The sequence below is a fragment of the Zonotrichia albicollis genome, chromosome 12 (genome assembly GCF_047830755.1).
Source record: "Zonotrichia albicollis isolate bZonAlb1 chromosome 12, bZonAlb1.hap1, whole genome shotgun sequence".
Classification (NCBI taxonomy): Eukaryota; Metazoa; Chordata; class Aves; order Passeriformes; family Passerellidae; genus Zonotrichia; species Zonotrichia albicollis.
Genome location: NC_133830.1, coordinates 17,907,501 through 17,922,229, shown reverse-complemented (window position 1 = coordinate 17,922,229; position 14,729 = coordinate 17,907,501). Strand labels below are relative to the sequence as shown.

The following is a 14,729-nucleotide window of genomic DNA, read 5'->3' as shown; positions in this document are numbered from 1 at the left end:
TAGCATTGCCTTCTTCAGCTCTATATTTTGGAAATATGCAATCATCTCTTACCTTTCCTTGCTTATACATGACCGTGGAAGGGAAGTAAAAATTTAAGCCAGACATAAAATTTAAAAAGAAACAAAACCCAAGCAAACAAACAAACAAAAATAAACAAAACAAAACAACAAAACAGAAACAAAAAAACAAAATAAACTCAAACAAAAAAAACCCCAACAAACCACCTAAACTACTTAAAAACTGAACAACTTAACAATCTGCAGGTAAGTGGAGTTTCTAGAAATAAAAAAACACATTTACCAGCAATATACCTGTACTGAAAATCATTGTCTGCTGAAGTCAAAATGCACAAGGAAGTGAATTAAGTGTTATTTAATTTCTGCCTGGTTCACTCAAGCTGAGGCATCTCTGCTCTGGCTCTTGGGCATTCCAAGGGCTCCACAGGACCAGGGCAAAGAGGAATCTGTGGGATTGATGATTTCTAGAACCAAACCACACTTTTCCCTCCCCTGTTCCACACAATGACCCTCAACCACCTCACCCACTTTGTTGCCAAGATCAAATCACCCAACAGACAATTTAAATTTAAATTTGGAATTCCCTCCTCCTCTGGCACATTTCCTGCCCCCATAACCAGTCACCCGCTGAGGGCTGCTCCTCCCCAGTGGATGTTTTGGTGCTGCCATCATTCCCCAGCTCTGTTGTTCTCCCCTTCATGGCTGGATAAACAAATTCCCTGAGCTCCCCAGGCTGGGAAAGCACCAGGAGCTTTTTGTGAGCATCCCCCAGAGCGCCCATGTTGTCTCATTATTTTACACAGAGGGGATTTGGAGCATTCTAAAAGCCTGAGTTGTTTTTGGAGTGGCAGGAGCTGTGTACCCGAGTGGTGAATTTTAGTAAACAAGCCACTCAACATTCACTGGGGTTCTGCTGGGAGCCTGGGCCTCTTTCAAGAGAGCTGGGCAGTGGAAAACCTTGCAATTATGCCACAGAGCTGGCAGAACCATAAAGTAAAACTGAGATCAAGACCAAAAGAAAGTGCTAGGATAAAAAAAATGCCATTTAGAAACCATATTCAGGACCTTACTTCTTGACATTTGGCCTACTAAATGTACTGACATTGATCAAATGGTTAATTTTGCAGAAGAATGAACTTTCAATTTAATTTTATTTGCAAATTTTTAAGAAACATAAAAGCATTTGGCCAAAAACTTGGAGGGTTATTTAAGAAGGCAAATGTTGTTGCTCCATTTTTTAAATTAAGCATTTGCTTTTTAATTCCTAAACAAGATTTTGTTTCAAAATATAGTAATAAGTAAAAATAAAGAATTCAAATTTTAAAATAAAAATACTTTTTAAAGCTCTGGTCTGTGTGAAAAGTTTTCTGCTTTTTCTGCTAAAATATCAGTGTGCAAACACCGAGTGCAGAATCACCAAGAACCAGATCCCATTTCCCATTTTATGGGATTCAGCTGTACTTTTTGATTTAAATATTCTCTGGAATTGACCAAAAACTGGTGAGAAATCAGTGAACCCTTACCCCAAACTGCAGCAATATCTGCAGATTTCCTGCCAAATTTGTAACACATTTTCTCAATGTATTTCATTCCCTCTCTGCTTGTGACACCTCAAAATTTTCTTCTCTTCTTATTTACAGATAATTTTACAACTATTGCAATTTTACAATTTTTCCTTAATTGCAGTTGCACTGAAGGGTTGGTCCTGGTGGGACAAAGCCCATTTTATTATTTTATTTATTTCTGTTCCCCAGTGGCCTCAGAAGCTGAATTCTGGGGAAAACTCAATTTATTGAGCCTCACTGTTTAAAGCAGCTGCCTATAAAAATCCATATGGGAAAATCTGCTTGCATTTGGAAACTGAGATTGTGCACAAAGCTAAGGAAGGTTTTCCTTAAAACATCCACCATCTTTACAGGAATTCCTGTATCACAAAGTTTTCTGGGATTTAATGTTAGCACATGACAATTTATGTCTTTAAAGACTTGTCTCAGAGGAGAGACCGTGAAGTCACAAAATGCACCACAGCTAAGGAAGGTTTTGCTTAAAATATCCATGATCTTTATAGGAATTTCTGTGCCACAAAGTTTTCTGGGATTTAATGTTAGCACATGACAATTTATCTCTTTAAGGACTCTCAGAGGAGGGACCATGAAGTCACACAATGCACCACAGCCAAATGGGAAATGAGGAAAATGTTCATTTCCCATCCTGTCATTTACCCTCACGGGCACTTTGGTGATACCCCATCAGTGTGAATATGTGGCTGTGGTGCCAAATTTATTTTTTACCTCCCACTGCAGAGTTGGTTCTCCCTTCTTCTTCTGCCTTACCAAGCAGAAGGGAGAAACAACTCTGCAATGGGAGGTGAAGAATCAATTTGGGACAACAATCCAACAAATAATTCAACAGCCTTCTCAGGACTTCTGCTGGTCACAGTGACTCTGAGAGGTGTAAGAAAGTGTCTTTTCTCAGCTTGGCCATTGAGGAAGGAGTCAGAACTCTTCATTCCTCAGTCTCAAGGTTGTTTATTGTTATCTTATCTATAAAATTCTTTTTTCCTGTTCCGCTGAGGTCAGCTGTTACTCCAGTTCTAGGGTGGAAATAAAAAGATTTTCAGAAATGCCAGGGGGATTAGAAAGCATTTTGTTGTACAGGTCTTGAAAGAATAATCTTTAGGAGTGCACAACTTTGTAAAGAGCAAATTCCAGATTTTCTGCAAGCAGCACATCATTCCACCAGTGCAATAATCTTATCTTTTCCTTTTTTCTCTCATTCCTCTGGAATAATGGGATTAAGAATGCTACTAGCAATTCTTAAAATAGCTCTGGATTTCCAGTGTCTCTATTTATATGGTATCATAAACCCACTTGCAGCACAGAAATAACATGGAATATTCATTTACTTCACTTCCTGACCCCCCATTGTGTGCAAGCTCCCTTGTTATTATTTCCTCATTAATATCCATCTGTCACTCAACATTTTATATTCCCAATTCTGAATTTCATCTGAAATTTGTACTTTTACCAGCAGCTTTTCTCTGCTAGAAGACCGGACTTATAAAGTAGCTGACAGAGTGAAGTCACTGATATTATTTGTAATCCTTTAAATGTTTAAATTTATGCAAAAGAGACTCTAAGTTTCTCTTGTATTTCTTTTCATGTTCCACCATGAAAGCAGAGGGAAATCTCTGCTGTCATGCCCATACTCTGAGTTAATGTGTGGATCCTGTCTCCCTCCAGTGGCAACTGCACCAGCCATAAATTCTGATATTAAATTGCAATTAAAGCCTCTCTGACACTCAGATGATGCCTCCCCACTGCCAGGCTTGCTAAGGGGCTGCAGGGACAGCTGAGGAGCTAACCCAGAAATCCCAGAGAAATCCCAAAATGAGCCCATTCTTCCAACAAGTCTCTCCCCACTGCCCAAACCTGCTCAGCTTGCTGCTGCTTGTGTAGCAACAGCAAGAAACACAGGTGTCCGGTTTTCGGCTGTTTGGAGGGCCTGGAAAGGCCCGGGGTGGCCTTGGGGCAGCCGCGTATCAAAGGACGAGAAGAGGCTTCAGTTCTTCTTTCGGTCTCTGTGTTTATTAATTGTTTATCTAAAAGATTTTCTCTGGGCCCGACAGAGCTCTGCTCAGCAGCCAGCCATGAGCACACTGTCACTCCCTCCGGGCGGTCACCTATCTTTATACCCATTGTTACGTGTACAATATTTATCATTTTTCCCCAATACCATTTATTCTTATTGTCCGGTGCACTTTCAGTAATGACCAATCCCAAAGTGCCACCATCACCACAGAAGATGGAGGAGAAGAAGAAGAAGAAGAAGAAGGACAGGACACGCCCCAATTCCTCCATTTTACTTCTCTAAACCCCCCTGTACAGAAATCCTAAACCCTGTGTCTCACCCTCTAATTAACCAATCCCTTCACCATTCACCCCGGTGAAACCCTCCTGTCCTCATACAGGTGTCGTCTCCTGTGTAGGATCAAAGTCCAGCCACCAGACACTTCTGGAACATTCCAGGACTCCCGAGCCCCCCAAGGGTGGTCTCGGTGACACCTCAGTCCTGAGGTGCTGAGATCCCACACACAGGGAGAAACCATGGAGAGAAGGAGGCAAATCCTTGCTCAGAGCTTGAAACAACACCCCAGAGCCATAACTGGAGTTCAGAAAGCACATCTGGCACATAAAATGAGCAGTCACAACATGATGCTGGTGAGCAAACCAGAGTTGTCTGGGGAGCCATGAAAAGGTGACTTAAATGCACTGACACACCCCAAAATTTTTGTGTATAGAATTTAGACTGAGCCTTTCCCACATAACATTGAAATTTACCCAAACCTTTGCACTTAAATGGACAAAATACTCTTAAATGCACACAAAACTTTTGCACTTAAACATTTTCACAATGTAAAACCCAACGTGGTGAGCAAACAAACACCCCAAGGCAGCACAGGGAGTTATTTTCTGCCCCAGGAGAAGCCCCTGGGTGTCCCCATCCCATCCTTTTGGGATTTGTGTTCCCAAGCAAATTCCTGCCAAAAAATGGGATGCAGCTGCCTTGGAGCAGGGAAAATGCAATGTGCTCCCAGGCTGGCTCTTAAACTGGGGAAATTCATTCCCTTGATTTGGGGAAAAAGGGGAATCCATCCCAAGAGGGATTTCTGCCCTTGTTCAACACCTCTGCCCTTTCTCTGTATTTGGGAGTTGTTGTTCTCTCTCCTCTTTAAAGCCAAATAATCCAAAATCTGCAGGACACATTAAATGAAATTATTCCTCACTGGAGAGGTTGTAAACTGTATTGTAGGAAAAATATCTTTAAGCATCACACTGGGCTGTATCCTTGAATTTAATTCCTTAGAATTTCAAACCTCAGTAATTTGTAAGGTGCAAACAGCAGACCTGGAGAAGAATTAATTCTTTTCCCAGTTTAAATTTGAAAATTTGAAGTTTAAATTTGGGTAGGGCAAATTTAAACTTTACACAAAACAGCACCACAAGAACCTCACCTCCAGCAGGGCTTTCTCCTTTCACTGAGAGAACACTTTGGAATTTAGATTATTGCTTGTACAAAGGTCCAGGTAGAGGGGGAGTTGCAGTTATACAGATAATAAATTTGGCTGAGGATTTTCATCCTTGCAGCTTTTGTATGGATTTCTGACTTTCACTCTTGTTTTAATTCACTGTAAATCACACCTGGTTCAGACTGTGAATACCTGCTGAGGGAAACAATCCAGAGAATGGGAAGAAAGTGGGAGGAAAAAGAGGAAATTCCACCCCCTTAGCAGAACTGCACAAGAGTGAGGGGAGCTGGACATCCTTCTCCTCCTCTCATTGCTACTATTTTTTCCCAGTTAATTTATTCTTTTTTTTTTTTTTTAATTGGTGCCCAAACTCTTATAAAAGCAAAAAATGCAGTAAATCACTGAAGGGTTTTCTCACTTATTCAGGACAAAATTCTGGTAAGATTCAGGATGTTTCACCTGTCTCTGAAGCATTTTTCCAAGCACTACCCTTAAAAACTCACCAACCAGTATTGAAGATATCCTATGGAGCAGTTTCTCCTTCCACTGCAAGTTTTTCCCTTAGGGAATCATGGAATTATTAAGGTTGGAAAAGACCTCTAAGGTTGTTATCTGTCACATTTCAAAAAATATAAAAAAGCATCCAAAAATTCTCCAGCAACCAGAGATAATATCTTATTATAATATCTTATCTTAATATTGCCAACATTTGAAAATTCCCAAGTTTCCATTGTTTAAGGTTTAAATGCTGGACAGGTCTGAAATCACTGCTCAGCAACCTGGATTTTCTGAGCCTGAAAGCACCCAAAAATGAAATCCGAATTTCTTTTACAACCTTTTCTTTTTTGGAAAAAGCAGAGACCTAAATTTATGTTTGAATGCAGCAGTTTGCTCCACTCTCAGAGGCAGAAAAGAGAATTTTCCTCTGCCTTGCCAAAAGGCTTCCCTGGCCTCGAGGTGGCGACAGGATTGTGGATTCCAGGGCTGCAAATCCTAAAATTGAGTCAATCTCCTCATTTCTTCATCCTAGAACAACTCAGCCCCCCTAAATCTTGGAAATAAAAAGGGAAGAGAAATTCTCAAATGGGAGAATTTCTCTTAAGGGAAGAGAAATTCTCAAATGCTTTTGCAGTTTGGGTTTTCAGATCAGGATTTAAGGAAATATCACCTCCACACTGATGCAGTATTCCCAAATTTCTCTCATCTGTATGTATAATATAATCAGACTGACTGGAAAAAATTGTTTGCAGTTTTGCTGAGCAGCATCCTTTAAAAAGAATATTGTTATTTATTTGCTGAACCAGATTAATATAATGTTAAGGAGGGAAAAAAACACCACAATAAACTCATGCTAATACAAAAATTAAAGAAATCTAATGAAAGATTACAATTTTCAGAGGAAAAATAAACAATGTGCATTTATTTTAGAGTGACTTTCTACCAGAAAAAAAAAAGTGTTTTCTCTGAAAGAGATGTAATAAATGGTTGATTTCTCTACAACTACACATGAAAACAGCAGAAATGCCACAGAGGAAAAATAATTTTTTGATCTAGAGGGCAATGTAAGGAAGAGAGGGATCTCAGCAGTATAAAATCTACCCAGAATAAGTGGGTTATCAGGTTAAGCTGATGCTCCTTGCTCTGCATTCATGTTTTGGCGCTCATTTTCAAAAAGGAAAATCCAGTTGGATTTCAAAATTCAAGCCAGCCAGCCAAGTCCCAAAGCCAAGGGAATTGATGGGCAAAATCCTTCTGGAAGCATCTCCCAGTCGTCACCTGCCCATCCCAGCTGCCTAAAAGTGAATTCTGCTGGCTGAGCTACCAAAGAATTGCAGAAATATTTCTGCCATCACAAATTTTATTGCTATTTTTTCCCTGCCCCACTGCAAATAAAAGACCTGACAAACCTAAAATTAATTTACCTGTCATGGCTCTGATTTTTCTGTACCTGATTAAGTTGGCTTCATTCCTCAAGCTCAACATTCACATGAGAGTTTATCAGAGATGAGCTACAACCTGGATTCTTCCCACAGAGAAGTGGCAATTTCTCCAAGATTTTAGAAATTTAGAAATTCTGAAATTCTTGAAATTCTAGAAATCTTGGAGAAGTTTCCTTTGAAAGCTGTTCAGTGCAATTGTTGCTGTGTTAATAGATGCCCTCATGAATATGTTCATTAAAACAATTCACAAATTTAAAATTAAAAAAAGCAAAAAACAAAACAGGAACTTGGCCAATTTTTAGCATACAAGCATACAATAAAGAAGAAAGCTTTATTCTTATTTTCCTCCCCTTTTTAACAAGCCACTGTTACCGCAGGGGTTAAATTGATGTGATTTTCCATACAATTATCCATACTGGTACAGCCTGGCCCATCAATCTGCTACATCTGCCCCTCCCTAAACTTCTTCCAGGCACAAATGTTTGCAAAATCCTCTTACAAAGCCCCAAATGTTCAGCCCAGGAGGGCTCAGCGAGCAGCACACACAATGACAATCACCCTGGATCTGTGCAGGGACAAGCAGAGCCATATTCTGAGTCAGGCTTGCACACAAACCCCAGAACAATCCCATTAACTTGCTTTTGTGTGAGTTATAACCCAGCACAGATCCCTCATTTCAGCTACAAGCAGCACCTGTATCTCCCAGATTAGGGCAGAGGGATCTATTTCAAGCCAATTTGAGCATGAAGATTGTTGAGACCTTTTTGTTGATGAAGGAAAACACTTTTGAGGCCTAAACAAAGGAAAACACTTTTGAGGCCTAAACAGAGTTCCAAACTGTTGCAGCTTCCACTGAGGCAACACAAAGTGATTGGAACGAGCTGTACACATGACAGAAAATGGCATTTTCAGAGTGAGGGGATTGGGTCTGCTGGAAAATAAAATATAAAAATGGAATGGAGACCAAAGGCCTTGGAAGCTGAGGGGAGCTGCAAAGATGAATGGCTGCTCACAAGGCTATAACCCACCATGGAATGCAAATTGCACAAAGACAAAAGAGCCCAGAACTTCAGGCTGAAGTGAGCCTTGAAGAGAAAATTCATTTATTTAATCCCCAGCAGACATAGCTGGCTGTGGGGCTCAAATACCTCTCTCTTCATCCAGACCCAGCACTCTCCCTGAAATATTATTGAAACAAGCCTGAAACTAAAGAGGAAAACAAATCCTGCTGGTCAACATGATTAATGCTCTGGCATTAGGGAGTAAATCCAGTGAAATGAGTAAACATGAAAACTGGAAACACGAATCTTCAGGTAGTGTCAGTTGTGCTTCTTGGCAAAAAGCTCCAGAACCAATTGGCAAGAGGTTTATGGAGTAGGGGAGGTTCTCCTGATAGCTGTGGGTTTGAACACTGAATTCTGCATTTCCACAAAATGGAGATGCATAATATACTGTATATATACATTATATTTATATATATAATCATAATAATACAATATAATAATATTATTTTTATATAATATATACTATATACTATATACTATATTATATATTATATATTATATATTATATATTATATATTATATATTATATATTATATATATATCATATACACACACATTATAATACAGATATTATCACAATCAGAAGTGCCTCTAAATCTATCTTGTTACCATTAAAAGTTGCACTAAAGCTGGACCAAAATCTCTTTTTTGAAACAAAACTATTTGTACCAAATTCTAGTTTTACGTTTGAAGAACTGAGCTGCCTCTGTTTCTTGAGAAGGGACTAAAGATTGCACCCATTAGTCTGAAAGCTTTCTTCAGGTATTGAATTAAATATTCTCAGCAACCTATTTCAATTTTGGTGGAATGACAGGTTTTTCCAACACAAAAACAATTCTCTAAAACCAATGAATACTACACATTTAATTACCTGCATTGGTGTTTGCCATCTCTGTTATGGCACATTTTTTCCCTACTAAAAAGTGTTTAAATCCAACCAAAGAACAAGAACTTGCCAGCAAAAATCTCCCTGAGCCTGAGGAAGATTTGTCTTCTTAAAGCACTCCCTAAAGGAATTCCAGCCCCAAACATGAGGGACAGACAGACACAGCCCACGGGTGAGGGACAGACAGACAGAGCCCACGTGTCTCCAGCCCTCAGTGCTTCCCAGGCTGCTCCCACCAACCCATGGGCTTTGCAAATTGTCATGGCAACACGAATTTCTTTACAAATGGCACCAGGAGAGTAAATAAGCATATAAACCCTCCCTGGAGCTGGCAATCATGTCCCTAAAGCTGGCAATCATGTCCCTTAAGCTGGCAATTATGTCCTTTAAGCTGGCGTGCCCTCCCTCAATGACAAACACGAGCAAGGGTGTCAGTGGCACGTGGGAAATCCACAGGCAGGGCAAAATCCTGTTAGGAACCTCTAGAAAAGCACTGGGCAAGGGAAGGAAGCAGCTCCTAAAGAGCAGCACTGAGCCCTGCTCATAGAGAGATCTCAGCTCTGCCGGCACAGCTGGGATTGTTCACCTGCACAGGTTTTGGGGTGATGGAATTGTGGCCTTGCAGGGCCTGGAGAGGATGCAGGAAAGATGGAGAGGGAGTTTTTACAAGGGATGGAGGGACATGACCAGAGGAAATGGTTTCACATTGACAGAGGGCATGGATGGGATATTGGGAAGGGAGGTGAGCCCTGGCACAGGGTGTGCAGAGCAGCTGGGCCTGCCCCACCATTGGAAGTGTCCAAGGTCAGGTTGTGATGCCTCAGGTTTTGGCTTTTATATTTTCAGGTTCTGTTCTGCTTTAGTGTGTGGGTCTGGGTTCCTATGAGGGCATGGAGAGTTTTGTGCACAGAGCAGGGAGACAAAACAATTCCTGCTCCAGCTGGGCACCAAGGACAAATGATCCCAATCTCAGCCCAGGAGCACAAACCCCGTGGGCTGGAGAGAGAAAAACAAGCAGGGTGGGACTGCAGGGGCTAAAGCTGGAATGGGACAATGAACTGCAAGGTGCAAATGGAGCAGAACTGATCCCAGGGACAGAGCCCGTGTCCATTTTGGGGCCATTTTGGTTCATCTTGGGTTCATTTTGGGGCCATTTTGGTTCACCTTGGGTGCAGCCCTGGCTGGGCTCTTGTGCAGCCCAAGGTGCATCCATGGAGGAGATCCTTTTAATAAATCCCTGTTTTATTCTTTAGCTCTGTCTAGCTCTGCTCTAGCTCAGCCTTCTCAAGGCCTCAGTTCAGGGTTTTTTTTTCTGCAATGGGAAGAAAAACTGGAAAGGGGATCTGGATCCATTGACAGTGAAACCAATGACTTTTAAAACACAAATGCTCAGAAACCATGGAAATGACAACATGAATTTTTTATGTGCAGCCTTGGCAGGAGAACATCAGGTGGACATTGGGGCTTGGAGCAGCCTGGGACAGTGGAAGGTGTCCCTGCCATGGTTTGGTTTTTTGGGGTTTTTTTGGTTGTTTTATTTTTTTTTTCTTTTGGGTTTTTCTTTTGTTTGTTTGTTTGTTTGGGTTTTTGGGGTTTTTTCCTCCTCTAGAAATATTACTTGTTGTAAGCAAGCATCACAGATATTTCAGATGCCCCAAGGAAATTACCTGAAGAAACCCCTCAATTGTCTTTTATTTTATTTTTTATTTAAAAAACAACATGCCTAAAGCAGAGATTTTTAAAAAATTATGCTGCCACATCTTCCGTAGGCAGATTAAAAAAATTCATTTTGACAAATATTCCCAAATTCCTTTCTGTCTGCTTCCCAGGATCCATTTAATAATGTAATGGCCCCAGGAGAAACACTGTGTAATGTCTTTTACAGTGCCAAAGCAGATCAGTAAATGCTGTCTGCAGCCTGTCAGGTTATACAGAGATTGTGTCACTTTCCCCCTTCAATATCACAGAAATGATGGACAGTAACTGTTCTACTGTAATCCTCTCTCACTGGAATTTTTTTTTTAAAAAGCACAAACTTAGCCATGATTTCCATGTTCTGCTCTACATTGGAAACAACAAACCAGGCAGATTTCCTAGTTTGAACACTTAATTCCTCCTCAGCTGCATATTCTGCTATAAAGACGGCAATCATCTGAATAATTTCTCTGTCAATTCTGCCTGAGATTCAGATTTGGAAGGAGCAAAGAGCCAAAAAATGGCAAAATCCCAGTAAAATTTGTTCCCACTGAACTGGTGGCAATGCTCTTGTCTCTCAATGGCAGAAGCACCAACTACAACTGGCTCTGCAAATCCTCATTTATCAACCAAATTTACAAACTGATCTGTGCCAACACACAGCATGGCTTTACAGCCCTATCCCCAATTCCACAGCTCCAGTGAGGAGCTGGATAACTTTCATTGATTGAGTTCTTTGCCACCTATTTTTATTTCCTTGTTCTAATCAATTAAACAATAAACACACGGGATGGACACGGTCCTGCTCTGAGCCTTAAATCAGATGGAAAGGATGGAGTGGCCAGCTAATGGTTTTCATTTATTTAGTTCTTTGCCAGCTATTTTTTCCTGTTTGTTTTAATCAAAAGTTGCATCTAACAGAGGGCAGTCAGCAGACACATCCATGTGATGGCACTGAAGGCCTTGCACATGTAATATTTGTAATATCTATAATATTTCTTTGATTTCCTTCCAATCCTTTTTTCCTTGCAATCTGCAATATTTCCTTGCATTTCCTCCCTTCCCTGCCCTGCTGTGCAGCACATCCACTGCTTCCTGCACATCCCACCTGCCTGGAACGTTCTACCTGAGCAAACACTGGAAATACAGAGGCAAATTCCTATCCAGGTTGTGTTGCGAGCATTTTCTCTCTTATCTCCATCAAATAACAGCCAACATCATTAATTTCTGCAGCCAAGACAGGCCAGGGACAGGGGGTTGGATTAAGCTGTTTCCTGAGCCAGATATGTGGTAACTGAGAGGTGTTTTAAGAACTTTTATTCCATTTTCAGTCTCATGAGAAGGGTGAGGCAGATATTATAATATGGATATTATAATGCAGTTAATATAATATGGATATTATAATTCACACCATCACAATCAGAAGTTAACTATTTCTTAATTACAACACACTGTAAGAATTTCTTGGCTATCAGCTTTTGCCACACCATGCTGTGAATGCCTTAAAGCCAATAATCTAAAATTACCCCTTGTGTGTCCTACCACAATGCATCTTTCACAGTTCTATTTCTCCAAAGTATCCAGTCTTTTTTGCAAGGCCATTCTTTGAAACTTTTTTCTAGTTCAATTTCTCTCTCAACAATGTCTGTCCTGTTCCATGGCATTTCTCAGTCAGCATTCCTTATCTCCAGGTTTGCACACAGACGCACGCATTGTGCGAGCCTATAAATTCATTCCCTACAAACTCATTTCCCAAAGGGATCTGCGCAATCCCCCAGCGGTCCCCTGAGTTCAGACTTCAAACCCAAGGGCTCCTGCAGTTTTCCCCGGGCACAAAGGCACACAGGGATGCAGCCATGTCCTACCTGTGGGTCGGAGAGCCGCGAGATGTCGGGGTAAAGGTAGAACTTGATGCCCTCGGAGGCGCCGGGAAGCGTCACCCCCCGGATCAGGAGGATCATCAGCATGATGTAGGGGAAGGTGGCTGTCACATACACAACCTGGGGGGGAAACAAACAGCAGAAAAGGACCTTGTGAATTTTGTGAGTCCTGTGAATTCTGTAAATTCTGTGAATTTTCTTCCAGCTGCAGCAAAACAAGCTTCTTGTCACACCCGCTGGAGGAAAAGTGCTTTGGGTGCCTTTGTGCAGGTGGTTTTGTGTCGGGGTCTCTAGCTGGTCAGAGTGACCCTGAGAAATGTTAAAAAGCTTTTTTTCCCAGCCCAGCGCTTGAAGAAAGAGTAGAATTCTTCAGTTCTTGGTCTCAAGGTTGTTTATTGTATTTTATCTATAAAATTCTTTCCCCTGCCCTGCTGAGGTCCGTCCAGCAGGACAGTTCCAAGCACTCTGCCTGCCCCTGGGGTGGTGTTATCTTTTTATACTAAAAATTACACATATAATGTTTACAATTACTTTCCAATACCCATCACCTATGTTAGACAGTGAGCTTCTACTCTAAGCCAATGTAAAAATGCCACCATCACAGCAGAAGATGGAGGCCAAGAAGAAGAAGAAGGGCAAGACATGCCCAGATTCCTCCATCTTGCCCCCTGAACCCCCATTCTAAAAACCCCAAGATCTACTTTTCCACCTTGTGATAAATTCACTGTCATTCTACTTAATTTGTCATGGCTTGCAGATCTCCATCTGAGGTTGGTCATTTGCTCCACGGGTCATAATCAAACCCACAGGGGCATTGTGGGCTCTGTGCCAGGGTCTCTGAGCCCCTCAGGGCAGCCAGAGGGATGTGCTGGGTCCTGACAGTTTTTGTCCCCCAACCACATTCCCTTCTAAACTCCTCAGGGTTTGTGGGAGATGTCAGCACTTTTAATAGAGATTAAGTTCTCTGCAAGTGTATTATTTCCAAACACATGATAACAAGTAATTAATTACATCTTTTATAATAATACTAGCAATGGATTATCAGTCACCCCAGAATTACTAAACTGATTTCCCTTCAGACCACTCTGCCTGCAAGTCTGGGTTTCAGGAATAAGCATTTCATGAAGCCCAAAGGTTAAATTCTGTCCATATCTCCTTGGTATTTGATATACAACCCTTATCTTACAAAGAAGCTTCAGGCAAAATGTCTGAGGTGCTGAACCCCAGCAATTTCTATTTTCATGTACTTGGCCACATTTTTTCCCCCCTAAAAATTAGTTTGTTCTCTGCATGGGGAAGCAACAGGAAACCTGCAAGAAGTCACATTTTCCAAAGGAAAAATAGAGTAGAATTTGTTCTATTTCACAGTCCCAAACCTGAGAGTGGCACATGGCTTCTCAAACTCAGAGAAGGAATAAAGAATTAATTCTATGGCACTAACAATAATTTCTTTATGTGACAAACATCTCTCTATAAATTTAACTCTCTCATTTCCACCTGTGTTACTCTTACACCTGCTTTGAACCAGTCAAAATTAGTTGAGCTACAAAAATGGAAAAAAATCATTTGGTGTAAAAAGACAACCTCAAAAAAAAAATAAATGTTTTAAACTGAGGAGTCCAATGTCTGTCTCCTATGGAAATGAAAGGGAGACATCAAAGAATGACCTGTGAAAGGATTCTCAGACTTATTGTTGTAATTAATGAAATGAAGTTGGATTTTCAGACTATTTAACCCCAAATATTAAATGCTCTCATGTGCCTCATCAGGTACCCTCAAAAATGGAGGAACTCTTCCTTCAGCAGGTGAGTGCACTGTGCTCAGAGAGAGCCATTAATTCCCATTTTCTCCCCCTCCCCAGGAGCTCCTGAGGTGAGGCAGGATGGGGAATTTAGGAATCAGTGCCGCTATTAGCATCATCATCACATCTGTGGGGCATTAAAAGTTTCCTGAATTGTTTTCTTTTCTTTCAACACATCGAACCTCTCTGAATATCAATGTGAACACAACTGTTTCTAATTACACCACATCCTGTTTTAATTGACTTTAATTGCTTGCTATGTTAATTTGCATCCCAATGCTCAAAATGCTTTTTTTAAACCCTTGTCAGAGCCAAGCCAATGTTTAAGCAGTTGGAAACGAAATAAAAAATTTCTGGCAGGCAAGTTTCTGCACCAAGTTCTCCTCTCACAATGTGCTGGAAAGAAAAATTGACAA

The 14,729-nt window shown here is 40.9% G+C and overlaps 1 protein-coding gene across 1 annotated transcript in view; it reads right to left on the bottom strand.

Annotated features, from left to right (window-relative positions):
- Positions 1-14,729, bottom strand: part of SLC6A11 (solute carrier family 6 member 11) — a 109,667-nt gene that overhangs the window by 41,035 nt on the left and 53,903 nt on the right. The window contains exon 6 of the mRNA XM_074550121.1: positions 12,498-12,632. Coding sequence (XP_074406222.1) covers positions 12,498-12,632 — 135 coding nt within the window. The remainder of the gene's footprint in view (positions 1-12,497; positions 12,633-14,729) is intronic.